General features: G+C 45.1%; 1 protein-coding gene across 3 annotated transcripts in view; it reads right to left on the reverse strand.

The window, feature by feature from the left end:
• RNF41 (ring finger protein 41) overlaps positions 1 to 17345 on the reverse strand; it is a 28887-nt gene that overhangs the window by 4205 nt on the left and 7337 nt on the right. For all 3 annotated transcript variants that reach the window (XM_013988306.2, XM_003481616.4, XM_005655599.3), the window contains 4 exons: positions 7219 to 7331; positions 2615 to 2886; positions 908 to 1043; positions 419 to 522 (listed from right to left, as the gene is read on the reverse strand). In XM_013988306.2, coding sequence (XP_013843760.1) covers positions 419 to 522; positions 908 to 1043; positions 2615 to 2886; positions 7219 to 7308 — 602 coding nt within the window. In that variant the 5' untranslated portion in view covers positions 7309 to 7331. The remainder of the gene's footprint in view (positions 1 to 418; positions 523 to 907; positions 1044 to 2614; positions 2887 to 7218; positions 7332 to 17345) is intronic.

Consider the following 17345-nt stretch of genomic DNA (forward strand, 5'->3'; position numbering starts at 1 on the left):
ACACCACAGCCACAGCAATGTGGGATCCCAGCTGCATCTGTGACCTACATCACAGTTCACGGCAATGCCCAAGCTCCTTAACCCACTGAGCAAGGCCAGGGATCAAACTCACATCCTCATGGACACTAGGCAGGTTCTTTACTATTGAACCACAACAGGAACTCCACACCACAGCCTTAAATACAGGGCTCTGTACCCACCTATTCTTGGGTAAGCTTCCTTTCCATCTGCCCAAGAGTCAGCAATCCTCTGCTGGAGCTGAGGTTATCCCTTCTCCTCTGTCCCTGGTCTCCATCCCAGCATCTGAGAAGTAGTGGCCCCAGTCCAGCCCTCTTCTTACCCTCCCCTCTGCTCTTCCCCACTCAGGGCTTGGTGCCAGGACATGGATGAGTGACTCCACGTCCTGAACGACACTCACTCTAGAATCTCGTTGTACTCAATTGTCTCCTCCAGGTTCTGAAGGTTGGGGTTGACACTGCGGATTGCACGCATGTATGCCTTGAGTAGCTGGATGTCCCGCTTCTGTGGAGGAAGGAGAATGAGGGATAATGGTTAAGACAGACAAGAGATGAAAGACAAATGTATGTGTGAAAAAGAGGGAAATCAAGACATCTGAGGTACAACCAGACAGGAAGCTTCATGAAGACAGGGATACGACTGTATCATCCCCAGCTCTATCTCTAGTGCTTAGCAAAGTGCCTTCAAGGGAAGGCATCTGATAAAGATAAACATCAGGTGGCTGAATGCCACTGATGGGATGCAGGGAAGAAAGAAGAGCTCCAGGGTGATTCGCTGCTACACACAGGCAGAGGACCCGCTGACCCAGGTTCGCAGGCACAGGCACAGATCCACTGCTCATGCTGATGCCTCTCACCCACAGGCACGCGGGTACATGCACATGCCCTACCTGTTCCGCCAGCTGGTGTTTGTGTTCCGCTGAGGTCTTTTCCAGCTCTGCAATGCGTGTCTGCTGCTGCTGTACCACTGAGCGCAGGTGCTTAATGCAGTTATGGTTTGGCAGCTCATCTTTGGGCATCTCTAGGCTGCCATCCAGGGAGGGAAAAGAACAGGACAGGAACATTCAGTGGGACACCCAGGCAAAGGCAGTAACTGATGAGAAAGCTTTCTCCTATCTGAAATTTCTCTTTTCTTTTTTTTCTTTTTTTTTACAGCCATGTCTATGCCATAGCCACAGCCACACCAGAGCCAAGCTGCATCTGTAATCCACACCACAGCTTGTGGCAACACTGGATCCTTAATCCACTGAGCAAGGCTGGGGATTGAACCTGAATTCTTAGACACTATGGTGGTTTCTTTTTTTTTTTTTTTTGGTCTTTTTGCTATTTCTTTGGGCCGATCCCTCAGCATATGGAGGTTCCCAGGCTAGGGGTCGAATTGGAGCCGTAGCCACCAGCCTACACCAGAGCCACAGCAACGCGGGATCCGAGCTGCGTCTGCAACCTACACCACAGCTCACGGCAACGCCGGATCCTTAACCCACTGAGCAAGGGCAGGGACTGAACCCGCAACCTCATGGTTCCTAGTCGGATTCGTTAACCACTGCGCCACGACGGGAACTCCCCACTATGTTGGTTTCTTAACCCACTGAACCACAATGGGAACTCCTGAAATTTATTTTTTTAATTTTTTGGGGGGGGTAGAATATTTCCTCAATTTCTTTTATGACATGGCTACTAATTTTTTTTTTTTCCCTTTTTTTAGGGCTGCACACGTGCACAACATATGGAAATTCCCAGGCCAGGGGTCAAATCAGAGCTTCGGCTGCCAGCCTACACCACAGCAACACCACATCCTTAACCCACTGAGCGAGGCCAGAGATCGAACCTGCATCCTCATGGTTACTAGTCGGGTTCATTACCACTGAGCCACAATGGGAACTCCATACTTTTTTTTTTTTTTGGCTGTGATATGCAACAGCTTGATATGGGATCTTAGTTCCCAGAAGAGGGACTGAACCTGGGCCACAGCAGTGAAAGAACCGAGTCCTAACCACTAGACCACCAGGGAACTCCTTCCTACCTGAAATTTCTAACATTCAGTCACTTCTAACATTCAGGCCCCCTCTCGTTCATTCCCTTCCCTATCTACTTCCTCTGGAACTCCTTCCGTCTCTGTGACAGTGTTTTATCTCCCACATGGCCCTCCTTTCCTCCTACAGATTCTGCCTGTGCACTCATTCCTTCCGAGAAGCCCCAGATTCACGGTCTTAGCTATCAGCCTTTAATTAAATATTTCACCTCCCAAAGGAAAAAAACAGGACAAGAGGGAATCTGAGAAGGCTGGAAATGAGAGCAATCAATCTGACAAAGAGAAAGTAGTACTGGACCAGAGAGGAGTAAAGTAGATCAGTCTTTAGCGATATCACACGGGTTGCTGAATTGCTGTCTCCCCTCTTTTATTAAACCAAGGCAAAAGAATGTAGCTGGGAAAGCAGCACAAAGTGAGGTCTTGGAGCAGGGAGCCAGGGAGGCCAAGAACCTCCTTGCCTACACCCACAGGAGGCCTCCTCAGCTAGTGAGCAAGGGATCCGGAGATGGGGGTGTAAGTAGGAAGGCCCTTCTCTGTGTGGGCAGAAGAAGGGCAGGAATCTTACCCGCAGCCCTGTTCACAGGTCACAGGCCGTTTTGGGTTGTGCTCACAGTCACTGAGGTGAGACATGAGGTTGTCAAGCCGAACAATAGCACTACAGCCAAACACAGCGTTGTCGCAGGCAATCTGCAACTTTGACAACATGTTCCGCATGATCCGAGGTACTGGGCGCAGGTGGGCGACCGTCACAACGCTTCGGTCCACCGGACACGTCTGCTGCTGAGAGAACCACTGGGTGATGCAGGCGTTGCAGAAAGCATGCTCACAGTGAGGCGCCTGGAAGAGAGAGCAGGGCAAAAAGGGGCACGAGAGAATTAGCAGCAGCTAAGAGTCTGGGAACGATAACTCCCCCAAAGCCAATCAAGGCTCTGAGCAGCTTCCAGGACCAGAGGTCCCTAGGGTCACGGCAAAGTACAGATCTACTATGGGCAGGGCACTGTGGGCACAGGCTTCATATATGCTTCCCGTGTGGATTGTGACATAAGACAAACAAGTGAAAAGTTACATAACAATAAGAGATATAAATAATATTCCAGGACAATGGGAGAGATGACATAAGGTAGTTAATTATTAACTGCCAACTGGGTTACATACACAACAACTGCCAATTCAACCAGAGGAGGGTGCGATCTTTCCAGTCTGGGTCAATCGGGGTAGGTATCTATGGAGAGGACAGAATCCGATCTCGGTCTGGAGGGACGGGAAGGAGGGGGACAGAGACTTACTGGCCCAAGTTCAATGTAAGAAATCAACAAAAGCCTGGAACTCCTGATGAAGGGTTAAAAGTCGTCTCTGCGTGGGCCCCAGTTCTTATTTTATGAGGGCTGACCTCAGGCCTACCCTCCAAAAAAGGACTAGATTTTTGCAGAATCACATTCTTTTCAGTTGCATAAAGATCGTATTTCAGCCTACTTCCTTGATTCTCTGGTCTCTGTGTGGAGACGCTCTCTGGCCTCCAGCATGGGGAAAATACTGCAAGCACTAAGTAGATGCTGATGAATGAATGAATGAACGAATGACTCAAGTGCTTACGTCCCAAACATTCTGCTATTTGCGTAAAATAAAAAAAGACAGTTTCTGCGCTCGAGATGCTCACAGACACCAAGGACTATAACACAGAAAGGTTTCATAAAGAAAGAGGTCATCCTCCGTATCATTAATCCAACTGTCAGTACTTTTTTATTTTTCACTTAAAGAAATAATATTTGACTCTTTCCAAAATCTTACAGACCCTCCCCCCAAAAAATCCTCCTAAATTTGTCTGCTTTTTGCCATCTGTACTGCCACTACTCCAGTTCAAGCAATCATCTCTCATTTATAGTCTTCTTTTTTTTTAAGTTTTATTTATTTTTTCCCCCACTGTACAGCATGGGGACCAAGTTACACATACATGTATACATAATTTTTCTTCCCATTGTCATGTTGCGATGTAAGTATATAGACATAGTTCTCAGTGCTACACAGCAGGATCTCATTGTAAATCCATTCCAAGAGCAATAATTTGCATCCGTTAACCCCAGGCTCCCGATCCCTCCCACTCCTTCCCCCTCCCCGCCGGGCAGCCACAACTCTATTCTCCAAATCCATGATTTTCTTTTCTGTGGAAAGGTCCATTTGTGCTGTATATTAGATTCCAGTTATAAGTGAAATGATACGGTATTTTTCTTTCTCTGACTTATTTCACTTAGTATGAGAGTCTCTACTTCCATCCATGTTGGTGCAAATGGCATTATGTCATTCTTTTTTATGGCTGAGTAGTATTTCATTTATATTCTTTTTTTATTTTTTTAATTTTTGTTGTTGTTGTTGTTGTTGCTATTTCTTGGGCCGCTCCCACGGCATATGGAGGTTCCCAGGCTAGGGGTTGAATCGGAGCTGTAGCCACCGGCCTACGCCAGAGCCACAGCAACGCGGGATCCGAGCCGCGTCTGCGACCTACACCACAGCTCACGGCAACGCCGGACCGTTAACCCACTGAGCAAGGGCAGGGACTGAACCCGCAACCTCATGGTTCCTAGTCGGATTCGTTAACCACTGCGCCACGACGGGATCTCCTCATTTATATTCTTTTAACTGGTCTTCCTACTTCTACCTTGCCCCTTTGTAATCCAGCCTACATTCTGCAGCCAGAGTGATCATTTAAAAATGCAGTAGGAGTCCCCCCCCCCCCAAAAAAAACCCAAACAACAAAAAAGGAGTTGCTGTCGTGGCTCAGCAGTTAACGAACCCGACTAACATCCATGAGGATGAGGGTTCGATCCCTGGCCTTGCTCAGTGGGTTAAGGATCTGGCATTGCCCTGAGCTGTGGTACAGGTCACAGGTGTGGTGTAGCCTCAGTTACAGCTCCAATTCGACCCCTAGCCTGGGAATCTCCATGTGCCGCGGGTGCAGCTCTAAAAAGACCACACACACAAAAAAAGCAAACTAGATCATATCCCTCGCCTGCTTAAAGCTTTACAATGGTTTCCCATTACACTTGAAATATGTCTGACCTGGCTCTATGCCTCTGGCCTCTCCTCGCCTGACACCACGCTCCCAGTACTGAGTTCAAGCCAATCTGGCTTTTTCTCTGTTCCTTGCCCACACCCTGCTCATTCCTGTCTCTTGCTTTTGCTGCTCCCCTTTGCCAGAACGGCCTCTCATCATTCAGATCTCAGCTCAGCTGCACCTCTTTCGTGACCTTCCTATCTAATCCTGCCACCCCTGCGGAAGTATACGGAATGGGCTACCTTTTGTGTAATAAGAAAGATGGGCAAATAGATGTATACATTCACACTTAATGTGCCCACACATATGCCAGAAGAATACCAAATAAACTAATAAAAACAGTTCTCTATGAGGGGATTAGCTGGACTGGGATAAGGATGGACACAAGAGTATTCTTTTTATACTGTTTTCATTTCTAAACCATATGAATTTATTATCTATTCAATAAATAAATAAATATGATGTAGGGAAATCACCATCCGTAGCAGAGGCCTTCTACCCTCAGAAATGTGTCTGGTAACCTGGCCTGCTTCTCAGAAGGTAAAGCCTTGGGGGCAGGGGTGGCGCAGAACGGTGGGCTGCCTCAGTCACCAACTGCCACTGCCTTCTCCATATGTGACTCATCACAAATGACAGCGCCAGAAAACAGGGCCCTGCCAGGGTGGGGAGAGAAGTGACACACCCCATGACCTCTTGACATTACCTGGAGAGCCTGTTCCACACCCAGCCAGGCAGCCTCTAATGGCAGTAGGCCACAAAGGCTAGGTAGGGGGTAGGACCAGGGCTAGCTGCCACTGCATGCAGTCTGATTTTCATTCAGCTCAGGCATCTGTGCTCCTTTGGAGCTGCAGTTTTGCAGCTGAAAACTGCAGAGTGAGAATCCTCTCCAAGGACCACAGGGAGCCCCAGGAGTTGTATAGCAGTGAGCTGGGGGAAGGGCCATAAGCCCTCACTGACTGTCCTGGTTTGGAAAATGGGATTAACGCCAACTAGCCAGGAGTGGAAGAGGATTAACTGGTATTTACAGAGTGTGGGCAGGAAGGACCAGGCAGGATGATGCCCCACGATCACAACTCTTAAGAAATCATCTCACTCATTACCCATGCCTGGTAATCACGAGCTTTTCCTCACACCTGATCCAGGAAGATACAACTGACTATAGCAAGGATAGTAGAGAAATGACCTGGGGAAGGGGGCAGCTTTCATATCAAAATGCAGAGTACATGGCTGCATCAAAATTGATCTTTTTCAGTAAGTCCCAGGAAGAAACTAGGTCAGTTCATATAGTTCCCCTCTTCTTATCGGTTAAATAGTAGGCAGATCTGAGGGAAGACTGGCTGATTACCTGAAACACATCATCATGAATATGGAGAGAGAACTTCGGAGAGTTCGGAAGTTCAGTTGTGGGCAGGAAGATGGAGCCTAGTTAGAGCCCCAAAGAGAAAAAGCAGCTAACAAGCTACTGTGAGAGGACAGAAACAAACAGGTGACCATTTTATGGCACAAAAATTACCTTGGGGTGACCGCTGAAGAAATCTGAACCACTGCACTTCTGTGGTGTCCCCCTCTAGACAGACTCTGGAAAGCCCTAAATCTCTTGCAGCCACACCTCTATTCTATGTGTATCAGGAGTGTGGGGAGTGGGGAAGGGGGAGTCCAAACAGTGACTTCCCCACTAGCCCCATTTGCTATGAATGTTTTCTTTCTTTTTTGGCCACGCCTGTGGCATGTGGAAGTTTCCAGACCTAAGCCGCTGCAGTGACAATGCTGGATCCTTAACCTGCAATGAAACAAGGGAACTCCCCTACAAACACTTTCTTTTATTTTTTTGCTCTCTAGAGCTGTACTTGCGGCATGTGGAAGTTCCCAGGCTAGGGGTCTAATCAAAGCTACAGCTGTTGGCCTACACCACAGCCACAGCAACGCAGGATCTGAGCTGCATCTTCGACCTACACTACAGCTCACGGCAACACGGGATCCTTAACCCACTGAGCAAGGCCAGGGATTGAACCCGCAACCTCATGGTTCCTAGTTGGATTCGTTTCCACTGTTCCACGATGGGAACTCCTCCCCTACAAATACTTTCTATCAGCATCAAACCTGTCATAAGACCAACTCACCTGGACGGGCTCCTCCAAGACTCCACTGCAAATAGGACAAATAAGGTCTTCATCAACATCCCCCTGGAAACGGGTTACATCATACCCCATGTCTCATCACTGAAACCCAGGTCCTGGATGGAACAACAGAAGAAAAAGAGACCAATTCAGAAGATTACGAATATATGCCAACTTGATCTCACTGCCAAGATCCATTCATTTGTCCAAGATTTACTGAGACCTTACTATGTGCCAGTCATTTGGGGAAGGAATAACAGCTGACTCAAGAAAGTTAATTCTATTAGGAAAAGATATTATGTAAGTATATACTTAAAATATGAAGTGATCAATGCTTTTAGGGTAAGCATAGGGTGTTATGAGGGCAGGAAATGTGGGTCCCTAACTCAGGCTGATAGGAGAGGGAGGTGTTGAGAAGTTTTCCAGGACTAGGTGTCACTAGCAGGACAAGCAGGAGTTAGCTAGGCAACGTACGTAACCTGTGTGGGGACAGTGGGAGGCAGGGCAGGGTGGGGCATTAAGAGTTTTAGGCACATGAGTACCTCAGTGTTCACTGCAGCACTATATACAATAGCCAATTCATGCAAACAACCTAAATGCCCATCGACAGAGGAGTGGATAAAGATGTGGTACAGATACACAATGGACTATTACTCAGCCATAAAAAAGGAATGAAATAATGGCATTTGCAGCAACATGGATGGACCTAGAAATTATCACATTAAGTGAAGTTAGTCAGACAGTGAGACACAAACGTCATGTGCTATCACTTATATGTGGAATCTAAAAAGGGATACAATGAACTTCTTTGCAAAACAGAAACTGACTGACAGACTTTGAAAAACTTATGGCTACCAAAGGAGACAAGTTGGTGAGGGAGGGATGGGCTGGGGGTTTGGCATGGAAATGCTGTAAAACTGGGTTGTGGAGTTCCCATCACGGCTCAGCGAAAAAGAATCTGACTAGTATCCATGAGGATGCGGGTTCAACCCCGGCTTCGCTTAGTGGGTTAAGGACCCAGCATTGCTGTGAGCTGTGGTGTAGATCCCAGACACGGCTCAGATCCTGAGTTGGTGTGACTGTGGCACAGGCTGGCAGCTGCAGCTCCAATTCCCCTAGCCTGGGAACTTCCATATGCTGTGGGTGCAGCCCTAAAAAAAATAAATAAATAATAAAGGTCCAAAAGTAAGAGGGGACAGGATAGGTTCAGAGAACTGTAAGTGGTTCAAAAAAAGGCCGATCTGGGAGTTCCTGTTGTGGCGCAGTGGTTAACAAATCCGACTAGGAACCATGAGGTTGTGAGTTCGATCCCTGGCCTTGCTCAGTGGGTTAAGGACCTGGCGTTGCTGTGAGCTGTGGTGTAGGTTGCAGACGCGGCTCGGATCCTGCGTTGCTGTGGCTCTGATGCAGGCCGGTAGCTACAGCTCTCATTAGACCCCTAGCCTGGGAACCTCCCTATGCCACGAGAGCGGCCCTAGAAATGGCAAAAAGACAAAAAGACAAAAAGACAGAAAAAAAAAAAAAAAAAAAGGCCAATCTGAAGGGTGCAAGAGAGGAAGTGTCAAAATACAAGGCTTGGAGAGGGGAGCCAAGGGCCAGACCATGAGAAGTCTTATGTAAGGAGTTTGCCCTTAATCCTGAGGCTATGGGAAGCCACTGAAAGACTTAAAAGGAATGATGTAATAAAAGTTCCCTTCTAGAATCACCCTGTAAACAGGGGTAAGATTAGAGACAGGAAGAACATCCAGGCAGGAGAGACGGTGGGAGTTGATATTTAGATGGTGGGGTGAGGAAGGAAGTACAGGAGAACGAAGACTCAAAGAGCAGCGAGGCTGCCATGCCCCGTCTTTGGACTCCTACAGGTCAAATCCAAGAAGGGATCACTGAATAGTACCCGAAACTATCCCTGTAAACATCCAACAAGTGGGCCACCTGGATCAAGGGTGGGCACGTGATATAAGGGCAGACCGTGTACAGAGCAGCCATTAGCTATGAGGTCCTGAAAAAGATGAGTTCAGCCAATCATGTAGTTCTCAGGAATTCAGAATCAGGTTGTCCTATTTACTTATTTATTATCTTTTCTAGGGCCACACCCGTGGCACATGGAGATTCCCAGGCTAGCAGTAGTCTAATCGGAGCTGTAGTTGCCAGCCTACGCCAGAGCCACAGCAACACCAGATCCGAGCCATGTCTTCGACCTACACCACAGCTCATAGCAATGCCAGATCCTTAACCCACTTAGTGGGGCCAGTGATCGAACCCAGTCTTCATGGATACTGGCTGAGCTACAATGAGAACTCCCACAATCACCTCTGAACATCAATTACATGAGCCAATAAATTCCTTATTATGTTTTGGCTGGTATGAGATGGGTTTTTGTCTCTCATCCTTTTTTTTTTTTTTTCTTTTTATAGCTGCATCTACAGCATATGGAAGTTCCTGGGCCAGGGGTACAAATGGAGATACAGCTGCAGCCTACGCCAACACTGGATCCTTAACCCACTGAGCAAGGCCAGGGATCAAACCCACATCCTCAGAGACAATGCCAGGTCCTTAACCCGATGAGCTACACTCGAACTCTGGGTTTTTGTCTCCTTAAACTGAAAAAAATCATGATTAAGACACAAGGTTAATGGATGCAAGAAATCACAAAATTCACTTATCTTTACCCATTCTATATAGGCATTACTACGATTATGCTGACTTCTACCACCAATATTTCTCTATATACCTTTTTTTTTTTTTTTTTTTTTTTGCTCCAAGATCTATGGAGGTTCCTAGGCTAGGGGTCGAATTGGAACTACAGCTGCCCGCCTATACCACAGCCACAGCCATGCAGGATCTGAGCCAAGTCTGTGACCTACACCACAGCTCACGGGAACGCTGGATCTTAACCCACTGAGCAAGGCCAGGGATCGAACCTGCCACCTCATGGTTCCTAGTCGGTTTCATTAACCACTGAGCCATGATGGGAATTCCCTCTGTATTCTTATTTCTCCATTTCTAGGGCCTAAGTTCAGGGCCTTGGGCTTACTAACAATCCCTCTGAAACGGCCACTGTAAACAGTGGTCGGCTATCTCCTATAAAATGGGATGGGGAGAAGGGCATTTACCATACATTTGTCTCTCCCTAAACTTCTGACCTTCTGTTCCTATGCTAACATTCTCTTAAATAATCTACCAAGAGTGAGGATTGGAGTTTCCTGATGGCTCATCAGGTTAACTGATCCAGCACTGTCACTGCTTGCTATGGTGCAGGTCTGATCCATGGCCCAGGAACTTCCACATGCCATGGGTGTGGCAAAAAAAAAAAAAAAAAAAAAAAAAAAAGAAAAGAAAAGCTGATGGATTAGGGTGAGTACATGAGAATGATACTGAAGACATCATAGGAGTTCCCGACTTAGCACAGTAGAAACGAATCCAACTAAGAACCATGAGAAAGCAGGTTCAATCCCTGGCCTCACTCAATGGGTTAAGGATCTGGCATTGCCTTGAGCCATGGTGTAGATCACAGACACAGCTCAGATCTGGCGTTGCTGTGGCTCTGGTGTAGGCCGGCAAATGTAACTCCAATTAGACCCCTAGCCTGGGAACCTCCACATGCTGTGGGCAAGGCCCTAAAAAGACAAAAGACAAAAAAAAAAAAAAGACAACATAAAGTGAAATGTAAAACCCAAACTATGAGTTCCCATTGTGGCTCAGTGAGTTAAGAACCTGAGTAATATCCATGAGGATGCATGCTCAATCCTTGGCCTCACTGTTAATAACGGTTTTATTTGGATATAGGACTAAGACTAATGCTTTTCTTCTATTTTTTAACTATCAAGTTTTTTTCTCCCTTCTTTTTAGGCCACACTCACTTATGGAAGTTCCTGGGCCAGGGATCGAATGGATCCAAGCCAGAGCTGTGACCTATGCCACTGTTGCAGCAACGATGGACCCTTAAGCCACTACACAGGGCCAGTGACCAAATTGGCCCCTCCACAGATAGAAGATGGATCATTAACCCACTTTTAATGAGTATAAATTTTTTAAAGTCAGACTTCAACTTTAAACACTCTTCTACAAATATGGAAAAAATATATTTTTTTAATTTAGAAATTACTTGAGAGTAAAAAATACAGGAATAAAAGATAACAGAATTTGATCATGCCCAGAAGTTTTTCCTATTGACCTGGTTAAGACAGTCTTATTTTTGCCTTTAGGGTTAGAATGGATCACAAGAGACCATCTGGTTTGACATTCCAGGAGTGGAATCCTCTACACTGTACTCAACAGTCAGTCACCGTGTATTTGCTTGTTTACTGCTTTTAGGGGCTGCACCCACAACATACAGAAGTTCCCAGGCTAGGGGTAGAATTGGAGCTATAGCTGTCACCTGTACCACAGCCACAGCCATGCAGGATCTGAGCTGCATCTTCAAACTACACTGTAGCTCACGGCAAAACCAGATCCCAGACCCACTGAGCAAGGCCAGGGATCAAACCAGCATCCTCATGGATACTAGCTGGATTTATTTTTGCTGCGCCACAGAGGGAACTCCATGTCACATGTGTTTACACACTCCTGAGAAGGTCAAGATAGAGTGCAGCAGGAGCGCAGTGAGAAACATCCAGCCCAGACTCAATTTCATATAGCATTCTATTTTTTTCTTTCTTGCTGTGTCCACAGCATGTGGAAACTCCCAGGCCAGCGATGGAACCTGAGCCACAGCAGTGACAACATGAGATCCTTAACCCACTGTGACACGAGGGACTTCCATCCCATAGCTTCCTGGAATGCTGATGTCCCTCTAAAACAGGGTACCCAGGAGTTCCCTTTGTGGCACAGCAGAAACAAATCCAACTAGGAACCCTGAGGTTGTGGGTTCGATCCCTGGCCTTGCTCAGTGGGTTAAGGATCCAGCATTGCCATGAGCTGTGGTGTAGGTGTGGTGTAGGTCACAGACGCGGCTCAGATCCCGCGTTGCTGTGGCTCTGGTGTGGGCTGGTGGCTACAGTTCCGATTGTACCCCTAGCCTGGGAACCTCCATGTGCTGCGGATGAGGCCCTAGAAAAGACAAAAAGACAAAAAAAAAAAAAAAAAAAAAAAAGAATTTATCTGTGTGTATACTCAATATTCAAATAAAGAAATAAATCTGTAATTATCCTAAATTGTGAAAGAAAAGTATTAAGGTTAAATCCAAAAACATGTCCAAAATATTCAATGTCACATACACTATATACGTCATATATGTTGTAAAACATATACCACATACACATATAACATGTCATATACTGTGTAAGGTCTGGAAAAAATGTACTCTTGCAAGAAAAAGATGATTCAGGTGAATCTTAACAACAACAACAACAACAAAAAAAAACAGTAAATGTCAAGTTATAGGAATATCTTACAACTGGGACACAGGTTCGATCCCAGGCTTAGCACAGCTGGTTAAGGATGTGGTGCAGGTGGAAACTGAGGCTCAGATCTGATCCCTGGCAACTCCATACACCACAAGATGGCCAAAAAAAAAGAATCTGAATGCAGAGGCACAGGTTCGATCCCTAGCCCAGTGCAGTGGGGTTAAAGGATCCAGCCTTGCTGCAGCTGTAGCATAAGGCATAAGTCACAGCTGTGACTGAGATTCAATTCCTGGCCCTAGAACTTCCCCATCCCATGGACACAGCCGTAAATGGAGAAAGAAAAAGGCAGAAAATCTAAATTGACACTTCTATAGTCTTTCAAAGAAGACATATAGATGACTAAAAGGCACATGAAAAGGTGCTCAACGTAGTAATTATTAGAGAACTGCAAATCAAAACTACAATGAGGTCTTATCTCGCACCAGTCAGAATTGCCATCATCGAAAAGTCTATAAACTAGAGTTCCCTTGTGGCTCAGCGGGTTAAGGATTTGGCATTGTCACTGCAATGGCTTGGGTTGCTGCTGTGGTAAGGGTTTGATCCCTGGTCCAGGAACTTCCATATGCCATAGGTGTGCCCTCCCCCAACCCCCAAAGAAAGTCTATAAATAATAATAAATGCTGGAGAGAGTGCAGAGAAAAAGGACCCTTCTACACTGTTGGTAGAAAAGTAAATTGATACAATCACTATGGAAAACAGTATGTGGGTTCCTCAAAAAACTAAAAATAGAACTACCTTATGATATATGGAATTTATGGAATTTATAATCCAGCAATCCCACTCCTGGGCATGTATGTAGGTTCCTCAAAAAACTAAAAATAGAACTACCTTATGATATACGGAATTCATGGAATTTATAATCCAGCAATCCCACTCCTGGGCATATATCCAGAGAGAATCCTAATTTGAAAAGATACATGCACCCGAACGTTCATTGCAGCACTATTTACAATAGCCAAGATATGGACTCAACCTAAATTCCATCGACAGATGAATGGCTAAAGATGATATGGTACATATATACAATGGAATATTACTCAGCCATAAAAAATGAAATAATGTAATTTGCAGCAACATGGATGGACCTGGAGATTATCATACTAAGTGAAATAAGTCACAGAAAGACAAATATATCATTTATATGTGGAATCTAAACAAAATGATACAAATGAACCTAATTTACAAAGCAGAAATAGATTTAGAGACCTCAAAAAAACAAACCTATGGTTACTAAAGAGGAAGGAGGAGGGAAGGATTGGGGGTGTGGGACAGCACATGCAAACTGGTATATGGAATGGATGGTCAACAAGGACCTGCTATATAGCACTCAATATTCTGTGATAACCTATTTGGGAAAGGATATGTGCATATGAATAACTGACTCACTTTGCTATACAATAGAAATTAACATGACACTGTAAATCAACTATACTTCAAAAAAAAAACAAAAACAAAAAAAAAAAACAGTAAATGTCCTAAAACAGCATATACCTTTTCACCCAGCAATTGTAATTTCAATAACATAGCCTAAGGAAATACTTACACAAGGGTATGAAACACTATACTAGGCTGTTTATCTAAGCATTGTTTATAATAACAAAAAAACCATCAGAAATAATACAAATATCCAATGGAATGCCTTGTACCCATATATGGGATACAATGTAGCATTAATGACTCAGATATATTTTTTAATTAGTATTTATTTATTTAGATTATTTAAACATATTCATTGCTATATGGTAAGTAAAATAACCATATACTATAGTACCATTTCGTTGTCTTTTTCTCTTCTAGGCCCACACCTGTGGCATATGGAAGTTCCAAGGCTAGGGGTCAAATTGGGGCTACAGCTGCCGGCCTATACCACAGCCACCACCAACATCGGATCCTTAACCCACTGCGTGAGGCCAGGGATCAAACCCGAATTCCCATGGACACTAGTCAGGTTCTTAACCCACCAAGCCACAACAGGAATTCCTACAGTACCTGTTTGTTTCTTTGCTTGCTTTTTGTCTTTGGGGGCCACACCTACGGTATATGGAAGTTCCCAGGCTAGGGGTCCAATCAGAGCTGCAGCTGCTGGCCTATACCACAGCCACAGCAACACAGGATCTGAGCCACATCTGGGACCTACACCACAGCTCAAGAATATGCTGGATCATTAACCCACTGAGCAAGGCCAGGGATGGAACCAGCAACCTCATGTTCCTAGTCAGATTCTCGTTTCTGCTGTGCCACGATAGGAACTCTTTTTTTTTTTTTTTTTTTTTGGCTGTGCCCACAGCATGTGTAAGTTCCCAGGCCAGAGAATGAACCACATCACTGCATTAACCAGAATCACAGCAGTAAAAACACCTGCTCCTTAACCCACTGAGTCAGAAGGGAACTCCAGACAGTGCCTTTTTTTTTAAAAGAGTTTATGCGTGTACACACATTTTGGAGAACGTCTAGAAAGATATATACAGAGAAGCTGTCTCTAAGTGTAGACTTACAGTATTTTTATTTTTTCTTCATACTTGTTTTAAAATTGAAGTACAGCTGCTGGACAATAATATATAAGTTACAAGTGTACAATACAGGGATTCACAATTTTTTTTAGTGGCTGCACCTGTGGGATATGGAAGTTCCCAGGCCAGGGACTGAACCCAAGCCATAGCTGAGGCAACACTAGATCCTTTTACCCACAGCACTTCACCAGCGATTGAACTCATGCCTCCACAGTGACCAGAGCTGCTGCGGTCAGATTCTTAACCCACTGCGCCATAGCAGGAACTCCGTGATTCACATTTTTTAAAGGTTATACTCCATTTATAGTTATTATAAACTATTGGCTAGTGTCCATGCTGTTAGTACTTTTAATTTCACTCACAGCTTTGCTTTATTAGTTTTTCTTTTGTACAATGATGTTTTACTTATACAATTAAATATTAAGTCACTACTTATTGAGTATTTCTATAAGCAAGGTACTATTCTAAGCATTTATTGTATATTAACTCTAATTATTACACCTCTGTGAGTTACTCTGTGAGGTCAGGATGGTCATGACCTACAATTTTACAGATGAAAAATAGACGCACAAAGATTAAAAAGTTTGTCCAAAATCATACACTAACAGGCAGTGGAGCCAGAGTCCAACCCAGGTAGATGGGCCCCAGAGCCCAAGCCTTTTAACTGCTGTGTTGAACTGCCTCTTTTAAAAAAAAATTTTTTTTATTTATTTATTTTTTCGTCTTTTCTAGGGCCACACCCGAGGTATATGGAGGTTCCCAGTCTAATGAGAGCTGTAGCCGCTGGCCTATGCCAGAACCACAGCAATGCCAGATCCGAGCTGCATCTGTGACCTACACCACAGCTCACGGCAGCGCCAGATCCTTAACCCCTAAGTGAAGCCAGGGATGGAACCCGCAACGTCATGGTTCCTAGTCGGATTCATTAACCACTGAGCCACGACAGGAACTCCAATTAATTAATTAATTAATTAATTTTTATTTGTCTTTTTAGGAACATACCTACAAATATGCAAGTTCCCAGGTAGGGGTCAAATCTTAGCTGCAGCTCCCCGCCTACACCACAGCCACAACGCCAGATCCAAACCACTATACGATCCAGACCATAGCTCACAGCAATGCCGGATCCTTAACCCAGTGAACAAGGCCAGGAATTGAACCTGCATCCTCATGGATACTAGTCAGGTTCGTTACCACTGAGCCAGGACAGGAACTCCTGAACTGCCTCTTTTTTTTTTTTTTTTTTTTTGGTCTTTTTGCTATTTCTTGGGCCGCTCCTGTGGCATATGGAGGTTCCCAGGCTAGGGGTTGAATTGGAGCTGCAGCCACCAGCCTACGCCAGAGCCACAGCAACGCTGGATCTGAGCCATGTCTGCAACCTACACCACAGCTCGCGGCAACGCCGGATCGTTAACCCACTGAGCAAGGGCAGGGACCAAACCCGCCACCTCATGGTTCCTAGTCGGATTCGTTAACCACTGCGCCACGACGGGAACTCCTGAACTGCCTCTTAAACTCAATAATGCTAGGAGTTCCTGTCGTGGTGCATCGGAAATGAATCCAACTAGGAACGATGAGGTTTCGGATTTGATCCCTGGCCTCGATCAGTGGGTTAAGGATCAGACGTTGCTGTGAGTTGAGGTGTAAGTCACAGAGGTGGCTTGGATCTAGCGTTGCTGTGGCTCTGGCAGCTCTGATTCGACCCCTAGCCTGGGAATCTCCATATGTTGTGGGTTCGGCCCTAGAAAAAGACAAAAAAAAAAAAAAAAACCCTAAGAAATGCTAGTTGCAAAAATAGTATATACTGGAAATTGGTTTTTGTAGTGTACACATTTAAAAAATCTAGAGGCTGATATTATACTTTTGATCTAGATTATATATTTCTACAAGATTTAATTAAAAAAAAATCAGTTATCCTGGAGTTCTCTTGTGGTGCAGTGGGTTAAGGATCCTGCATTGTCACGGTAGTGGCTTGGGTCGCTGCTTTGGCATGGGTTTGATCCCTGGGCTGGGAACATTCCTGCAGGCGCAGCAAAAAAAAAACTCAGTTATCCCTAGTGGAAGGGGCAAAACTTAAAACATTCTTTTCTCCTTGTTGCTATGAGGCAATGTAGAAAGTTGCTATGAAACACATAAAAGTTTGTATTGTGCTTCAATGCACTTTCATTTTTAAACAGTGTTAACAATGTAATCTTAGAGAGGAATATAAATTCTG

Source organism: Sus scrofa, chromosome 5 (genome assembly GCF_000003025.6).
Source record: "Sus scrofa isolate TJ Tabasco breed Duroc chromosome 5, Sscrofa11.1, whole genome shotgun sequence".
In the NCBI taxonomy this organism is placed as follows: Eukaryota; Metazoa; Chordata; class Mammalia; order Artiodactyla; family Suidae; genus Sus; species Sus scrofa.